This window comes from Brassica napus, chromosome A8 (genome assembly GCF_020379485.1).
Source record: "Brassica napus cultivar Da-Ae chromosome A8, Da-Ae, whole genome shotgun sequence".
Classification (NCBI taxonomy): Eukaryota; Viridiplantae; Streptophyta; class Magnoliopsida; order Brassicales; family Brassicaceae; genus Brassica; species Brassica napus.
In genome coordinates this window covers 4790948-4800448 of record NC_063441.1, presented here as the reverse complement: position 1 = coordinate 4800448, position 9501 = coordinate 4790948, and the positions used below count along the sequence as shown (strand labels likewise).

At 28.0% G+C, this 9501-nt stretch overlaps 1 protein-coding gene across 2 annotated transcripts; it reads left to right on the top strand.

Annotated features, from left to right (window-relative positions):
• The first annotated feature begins 736 nt into the window (after positions 1–736).
• On the top strand, positions 737–8650 carry LOC106437679 (WAT1-related protein At1g43650). Of its 2 annotated transcripts, none has more exons than XM_048737661.1 (7): positions 737–973; positions 1132–1194; positions 1322–1438; positions 2630–2861; positions 7894–8052; positions 8131–8282; positions 8397–8650. In XM_048737661.1, exons 1-7 carry the CDS (start codon positions 798–800, stop codon positions 8524–8526), a joined length of 1029 nt encoding a protein of 342 aa, XP_048593618.1. In that variant the 5' UTR covers positions 737–797; the 3' UTR covers positions 8527–8650. The 2 variants fall into 2 exon arrangements, with proteins under 2 accessions (XP_048593618.1, XP_048593619.1); XM_048737662.1 differs by having other exon boundaries at positions 8351–8499.
• The last annotated feature ends 851 nt before the right edge of the window (positions 8651–9501 follow it).

Below are 9501 nucleotides of genomic sequence, written 5' to 3'. Positions count from 1 at the left end.
GTTTAGGGATTTAGAAAAACCAAACATAGCATTTTAATTATTTTGCTATTAAACATACATTATCATAACATTTCCAAATATAATATTCTATTATAGCGTTTCTAAATATAAAAACGCTATCTAAAACTAGGTATGTCAACTATAGCAGATTGACAAAAAAATATTATTTTCTACTACTATCAAATTCATATTTCTTGTAGAGTGTGTTTAAACTTGAGGAGAGCGTTGACAAAAAGAAATAAATACATGCTTTGGGAACTGAAGTCTTCTGCATGTACTTCATTTGTTATCTTATGTTGGAATCTCTTGTTCTCTGCATGTTGAGTATTGTGATATTACAAGCTGTATAAAATATGTAATATGTTCTAAATAATAAAATTAAGGAATTTATTCTCTTTATCTCTCTCTTGTTCTTCACTGATTTTTCTCTAATCTGAAAATTTATCCCCTGTTCGAAATCTCACATTTCTATCGGTACTTATCATTCAAAATTCTATACCACAATACTACTCTTTATGTCAAATCGAAACCATAGATAAAACACATGTATACACCGCTAGAAGTAGTGCATGATTTGTTCGGGTTTATGAGGAGATGTAGGTGCGGTTTTGATTGTAACGTCTCCTGTGAATTTAATCTCGATGGAAGTACACGTGTCCATATTTGTAATAGTGACACAAAAAGAAGACAAAAAATCTTTAAAGTGCCCACCGAAACAGAAAGCATAAATAGCGGAGAGAAGCAAGATGAGTTTCAGCAAATAAAAGGCGATAAAAAACATACATCACTATTACTCCATGATGATGAAGCACAAAGCCAACATGGCAATGGTGTTTGTACAGATTATATACGCAGGAATGCCATTGCTCTCAAAAGTGGCCATCTCTCAAGGGACCAACCCTTTTGTCTTTGTTTTCTATCGACAAGCCTTCGCTGCTCTGGCGTTGTCCCCTTTCGCATTCTTCCTTGAAAGGTTGTTCGTTTCTGTTACTTTAACTCATCCTTTTAACATCATAAGAAAGAAAAGCGCCATATCAACGGCCCTTCAATGAACATGATTTAGTCATTAGGCTGATCCTGACTACGAATCAAACTGGAATATTCTCATATTCATAGTATGTTTTTTTTCAGCGCCAAATCATCTCCTCTGTCGTTCGTCTTGCTGCTGAAAATTTTCATGATCTCCTTATGCGGGTATACATGTCTTGTGTGTTTTCTACTAGTTGGAAATCTTCCAAGTTAAGACTATTTGATCAATCAGGTCAATGTCACGTACTGGTTGTCTAACAATCTATATTGATATATTGATAATTTAATTCAGACTCACGTTAAGTCTCAATCTCTACTATGTGGCCATCGACAACACCACGGCCACTTTTGCAGCAGCAACCACCAACGCCATTCCCTCTATCACCTTCGTATTGGCTCTTCTTTTCAGGTAAACTACACTAATGGTTCTATCTCTCTTCATTTATGTTATGCTTGTCAGCATGTTTTGATCAAAGAATGTGTTTCCAAAAAAATCTCAGGGGAGGGACATACTTTTGTTTAGTTTTATATTATTCATGATAAAAGTTAAAGAATCGTAATCAAACAAAATCTTTAAATCACTTTAATGTATTTTAGTAATTCTTTTAATATTCCTAAAGCAAATATCGATATATAAACGATATTAAACCAGTCCTTTTTTCTTGCCAACTACAAACCAAGCTTTATCTTGTTATGACTTTTCTTGCCACTCACTTATTAGCGTAATACTATTTTTAATAGATTTATACATATTTAGGTTTGTAGTAGTTTTTCTTGCCACTAACTATAATACATATATAAAATAAAATTATGTTCTAAGAAATAAATATATGTTGTTAAAATATATAAATTTTCAGAACCTATTTTGTAGTAGTTTCAGCACCTATTTTCTACTGTGAAAAAACATACTCCCTCTATTTCTGAATATGTGTCACAATGATATTTTTCACACAGATTAAGAAAGTTGCTAAAATATACTCTCTCTGTTTTATATTAAGTATCATTTTGACATTGTGCACGCAAATTAAGGAAATAATTAATTTTATATATTTCCTATATAAAAACACAATTACCTATACACCTAACCATATTTAACCAATGGAAAAATAAATCACTGCATAAAATTAATAAATTTTGCATTGAAAATCGAAAACGACACTATTTTGTAACGAAAAAAAATTATCTACAACGACACTTAATATGAAACGGAGGGAGTATGTAAGTTGTTATTAATTACAGCTCTCTGACTAATAGTATTTGAAATATATAAAATTACTTATAAAATTAATGCAGTTTACAATTAATTTTCAGCTGAAATTAAGTATAATTTGTATTGGAATTGTAAAGTGCCACTTTTTGTGTAACAAAAAAAATGTTAGAATGACACTTATTATGAAATAGAGGGAGTGAATATCAAGTAAACTATTGACAAATAAACTATTAATTTGAGTAATTTTATTATTCTTTTTTTTTCTTACTCCAACTTTCTCAAACACATGTGGTAGAGAGACTCACATATGTAAAACCAACAAAATTCAGTTGATAAATTTCCAACTCGACCTAACCTGAATTGACCCAATCATTTTTATTACTTTTGAAGACTAGAGACGGTGACGTTAAAGAAGTCATACGGACTAGCGAAAGTATTTGGTTCGATGGTTGGTATGTTGGGCGCATTAGTGTTCGCCTTTGTGAAAGGGCCAAGTTTGATCAATCATTATAGCAACAAGACCATTCCAAACAAAGCCGTTCCATCAACAAAAAATTCTGTAAAAGGATCAATCACTATGCTTGCCGCCAATACCTGCTGGTGTTTGTGGATTGTATTGCAGGTACGCCACTCACTCACTGTCACTAGTTGCGTACAGCGTACTGATTCCCCCATTCTAGTTTATTAATCATTGCTCAATATATAATTGGGTTATCACAGACTCACAGTACTGTTCACAACGAAGACAATAATATTATATGATATGGGTTCTAGTCTGCTAAATAAATAGTTATATATGTGTTCTACACATCTCCAGATCATGGCTACATTTTTTTCTTATTTAATGACTAGTATGATTACAGTATCATATTTTCCAAAAAAACTACAGATGAAAAAAGTAATAAAAGATGGTCTTTTAAACGTGTACTAGATTTTGACCCGCGCTTTCAAAGCGCGGGATTATTTTCGAAACATTCCAAATTTATTTGATATAAATTTGTATTTTAATTGTATCTACACTTAGATATTACAAATGAAAAATTATATTCAATATTTTGAAATCCGACCCGACCCGCAGTTAAATTGCCAAATTCGGTGGTTCGTATGTAATCCATTTTAGTTTTCAAAAAAAAAACTGTTATTTAAAAATTCTATAAAACCCGTAACAACTGTTAAAACCCGAGATCTGGTTATCGGTTGAACTGATAGATGACCCAATATGTAATCCGGTTTGATTTATTATTATATTTAGAGTATTGTAATATATATTCATGAATGTTCAGATGAATAGTGAATATATTATGAAATTGGTATTCCAATTTTAATACAATTTTAGTCCAACTAAAATTCCATCTTGCTAATGGATTAATATTTGAGTGGATGCATACTAAAAATAAAATAGATTTGAGCATCAATAATATGTATACGTCTATTACAAATTAATAATTTAAGTTTGCAAAAAAAAATATAATTGTTTATTTAGTTAGTTTACTTTTGTTATTCACATATTATTAGATACTTTTTGATGTTTTGTCTATGGCTTATTTAAAATTTAAAATTTAATTTCATTATTCGCATTAGAAATGTAAATATTTATTATTTTAATTTTGATATATATTTTTATTATATTTAGTTCTTAATTTTTATAATTTATATATATAATTATCTTTTTAAGAAATTAAAATATTGACTCTTACTCTCTAGCTTCAATTTATATTAATTGTAATGTTTTATGATATATTTGTGTTAATATATTTGTTCAATTGGTATATATTTGATATATATATTACATGTCTGTTTGAGTAACCCGTAAAAAATATATTCATTAAACTATCAATAGTAACATGTTTCATCATATAATTACTATTAATATTTATTTTATAATATATATTTATATATATTTTAATACTCTAACTATAAGAATTATATTTTTATGTATTTGGTGAGGGTTTTGAACAATTTGTTTTTTTTTTTGCATTTGGATTAATATATAGTTGTATATATATGAATGAATAGATATATATATATATAATTATTTATTACATTAATAACTAAAATATAATTGATTAGTTATTTGAATTTCGAATTAATATAAATTAAATTCATTAGTTTAAAAAATAATAGATTAGTTAGTTAGTTCCTTAATTTTAGGTATGATGTATATTTAACAATTAAATTAGATATGAATAGAAATAATAGGAAATATAATTAAATATAATGGTCCAACCTAGACTATATGTAAATAGATAAAAATTGCTTCTGTTTTAATAGTATTGATCTTCTTAAAAAAACACCATTTTATTTTACTCCGATGACGCACTGTTTTATATGATATGATAATATTATACAGAAACATCAGTTATATTCGGTTATCCAACACTTTTTTTTTTCCAAATTTATACGTATGGTTATCTATTAATATGTATACTTATTTTTGTGGTACACTTTTTTTTGAACCGATTTGTGGTACACTTTTGTAGCAGAATTCATCATTTTTTGCTCGAATTGTGTGTGTGTTTAAATTGATTTTAGTAAGGTAAGAGGTAAAATGTCAAAAATTTAAGCAGTTTAATTAAACGCATATAAACTTAGTTCTGATTTATATATTACAAAGTTTTTTTCTGAAATATTAAGTTATCGAAATTTTCATCCTTATAATTTACTGAATTTATATTCATTGTGTTTTATTTTGGTTTGGTTACTTAAACCACTTTGAATTTGTTGCCAATTTTTTTTTTAAAATTTGAGTAATAAAGTAATATGCAGAAAATAAACTAATAAGCTATTTGAAAAAATAATTTATTTCGAAACCTAATTCACCCTCCACCACGGTATGAGAAAAAAAGACTATTTGTTCAAACTTTTATGATTGGTGATTATTGGCAACGGAGCGGTGATATCGGTTTGGTTAGATATTTTACATATTAGTATCATTATATATGTTGTTTAAAGATTTTCTTATTACATACATTAATATATATTATTACCGTTTCTACTATACTATTTTATTAATATGTTATATAATTTTATCTCTCTTATTAACATTGAACTATTAAGATGTGAACTGGAACTTTGGGGGTGATTGGTAGAAGCTGTGGCTTTCTATTTTTTTTACTCTTAAGATTTAGACTCTAGATTTTTAGCTTTAACTTTAATTTATTTTGCTGTAGAAATTTTTCAGAGCATTGTATAAAATCGCTAGAGAAAGTGCTTTCAAAAATATATTTCTTTTTATAATGTTTTGGCTTCAGATTAAATTTTTAAAATAAAAACATGATTGCTTTAAAAAATGGATGTAGAAATTAAAAAGGCTGTGCACAACTTCTACAGCCTCAACCAATCACCCTCTTTGTTTAAAATTTTGTATAAAATCTAAAATAATATTCCATCCGTATCACTTTAAGTGGTGTCTAGAGCAAAAAATGTGTTTCAAAATAATTAAAGTTCTCGTTATTTTAGATAGAAATTAATACCACTTAAACTTTGTGACCAATTACAAAATACTGATTTTTTTATTGGTTGAATTAATTTCATTTAATGATATTTTTATGTAACCAAGATAAAGTGTATAGAAGTTTGTATTTTCTTAATCCGAGTGCACAAAACTTAATCCAAGTCCACACTATTTCTTAATGTGTATTTCCTTAAAAATCACTTAAAGTCATAAGAAATATTCTTGTAGATATATAATCTAAAATGAGGAGAGTTTTATTTATTTTTCCGAACATTTAAATATTAGTAGGAACCGGTCAATGTCTATTTTATGAAAGAAAAAAGAGTTAGAGTCAAAGCAGAACTTGTATTTATCATTAATCATATACTAGATTTTGACCCGCGCAGGCGCGCGGGTGTACATTTTGAAAAATATGTTGATATTTGTTTTTCATGTAATTATTAAGGTTTTACAAAATGAATCCAAAGAACAGAACCGATACCGATCCGAAAATATAGTACCAAACCCGAACATAAATTGATTAAATATTCGAATTATTCAAAATTTTGTTATTTAGAGAACCAAATCTGATCCGAACCGAAGTATTCGGGTACCCGAATTTATCTAAAAATAGATTTATATACTTATATATATATTAATTATTTTTAGATTTAACGTATATAAAACATTAAGAATGATACTTTTAAATTGGTTTAAATACTTGAAAATCTATATATAGATAGTCAAAAGTAAATATCTGCAATAGTTAAAGTATACTCAAATCACCAAAAATACTTAAAATAATTATTGATTCCATATCCAAAATTTTAAATCAAACCAATTGATATGTTAAGCTTAGGTATTCTGACATATGTTATTCAAATTTATAGGTAATATATTATTTTATTTATAGATTTTGAGAAATTTAAAATAGATAATGATTTAAAACTTTAAAAATAATTTAAATGGGTTATCCAAACGCGAACCAAACCCGCAAAGATCCGAATCAAACTCAAACCAAAATTTAGAAACATCCTAACAGGGCTTAAATTTTTGACTCCGAAAACCCGAAACACAAACCGATCAGAACCAAACCCGTATGGGTGCCCGAAATCTCATCCCTATTCATTATTATATATCGTATACTGTCATCATATAATTAATTGTATTTTATACGTACCATCATATAAGTAATCATATAATTAATAGTATTTTATACGTACCATCATATAAATAATTACATATATTATATTTATAAAACTTAATAGGAAATATAAAAACGATAATTTGAGTTAGTATTTCAAATTGGGCTTTGTATTGTATTTTTATTATATATATTGACAACATTTTTGTATAATGGTTATTGAAAAATAGTTTAGTAAAAATCCATTTTTGAATATATGTATTAGTTTTTAATCAATTTTTGATATAAATCAACTTTAAATTATTATTTTGATTTGAAATATGTGTATAAAGTTTAAATTTTGTTTTATGGTTAGTTTAGAAAAGAAAAAGTTTTAGGCGATTAGATTGACCCGTTTTCGTATATTTTAAATCTCGCCCAGATAGATAGTTTTTTATAATATGATGGACTTTTAATTTTTCTTAAAAACATAAGCCCATTACTCTTTTTTTTCTTAATACTACTATCCTTGTTTCCAAACAAAATTAATTTTTTTTTAGAAGACTACAATTTATGTTTCCAAACACTCCAAATTTTTTTAATAGTCCTATTCAAGTCTCCAAACACTCCAAATTTGTACTTGAGTTTTAATAAGATAGATAATAATTAATCAACAACCTATCACCTGTGTATAGGTAGGAAAACAGAATTACAAGATTATTGCATCTAGGCAAGCGACGTTATGTAATAGTGTGGATATGTTTTTTACTAAGTATAAAAATTGAAAAATATTCATATCTATATAGATTCTGAAAAATAGATTACAAGTGATAAATTCAAGCCCATAGTTTCAATGTTCATGGCACTCTCACTCAAATATTGATTAGGCTGGATGGATGAACCCACGTAATTGGTATGGTGAGGATCCCTTCGGTATCATTGATCCTCTATTTTATTTTAATTTTGTGGGAGCATAAAATGTATGTCCGTAGAGACTTACCACTCAAACCAAGTCGTTTTTCGTTAATAGTTTCATCAATGGATATTTTTATTTAATCTAAGAAAAATAAATATTTTTCAAAAAAATTGTGTTGTTAGAGCAAGGTGATGAAAGAATACACAGCGAAGTTGCGACTGGTAACACTTCAATGCGTCTTCAGTTGTATGCAAACCGCAGTTTGGGCAGTCGCAGTGAACAGAAGTCCATCAGTTTGGAAGATCGAATTTGGCTTACCTCTTTTATCAATGGCTTATTGTGTATGTCCACCTAATTTCATCTCTAATCTTTAGATAATATATAATATGAAAGTCTTCTTCCTACACAAACTTAAACAGGGAATTATGGTAACTGGATTCACATATTGGTTACAAGTATGGGCCATAGAGAAGAAAGGACCAGTATTCACTGCACTCTACACTCCTTTAGCTCTCATCATTACATGCATCGTCTCATCTTTCCTTTTCAAGGAAACACTTTATCTTGGAAGGTTTGTGCGTTTTCTCAAGAATATCATATTTATATATAGTATATCAATATATGTGTATCTGTCTTCAGATGTTGAGAATGTGTTTGTTTAATCTTGGGGATTTAAATGGAGCAGTGTTTGTGGAGCATTTTTGTTGGTGTGTGGACTATACATTGGTCTATGGGGTAAAACTAAAGAAGACGAAGTACAAATATATGGGGAAAAGCAAAGTCAACAAGAGATTAAAGAAGAGATTATCGTCTAATATTCCGTGTCTATGTGTACTTTGTCCCAACCATCACCACATCAATAATGTCCGCATTGAATGCATGTAAACATAATTGTGGAGTTTTCTCCATCTTTTCTTTATGTTCAACGAATTGATTTTATTGTTCTGGGTTTAGATAGCTCACTTAAAGCTCTAGGCATTAATGAAAACAAAAGCATAAAATAGAATAATACTCCCTCTGTTTTTTATTATAAGTCGTTTTAGAGAAACTTTTTTGTTTCAAATTATATGTCGTTTTCAGTTTTCTATGTAAAATTTATTAATAATTAATGTTGTATGACCAATAGTAATATATCTTCTATTTTTTTATTGGTTGAATTGTGGTCAGGTAAATAATTAATGATGTTTTTGTTTAAAAAATATAAAAATTAATGGTTTTCTTAATCTACGTGCATAGCTGTAAAACGACTTATATTAAAAAACGGAGGGAGTACGTTGGATAATACGCCATTTCAGTATAAAAAAGAGTGATTTACATAATAGGGCAGTTTTCATGTTTTAGATAGCTCACTTAAAGCTCTAGACATTCATGAAAACAAAAGCATCAAGTCCCTATCTAAACACAAACTTCACCCTAACTAGATAATCTTAGTTAATTTTCGTATGAGACAAATTCATAGTTTTCAACATTAAAAAAAAGTAAAATAGTTTCTTTTTTATTTAATTACAGCCACACAAATATAAAATATATTATCTTTTTCTTTTCTTATCTTCTTACCACCAAATAAAGTGCAAATCTCTATAAATTCATCCATCTCATTGTACCATAGCTTCATCAACTCCACATTTCCTTTCAACATAGACTCTCCGAACTCTCATCTCTCCTAGAATCTTTGTACAGGTCAATTCCCCATACTCTCATCGGCATCTATTATCGGAAGATCTAGAAGGTCAACCCAAATCCAAGATCAAGATATATATATCAATATATTAGAATATAAAACTTATCAA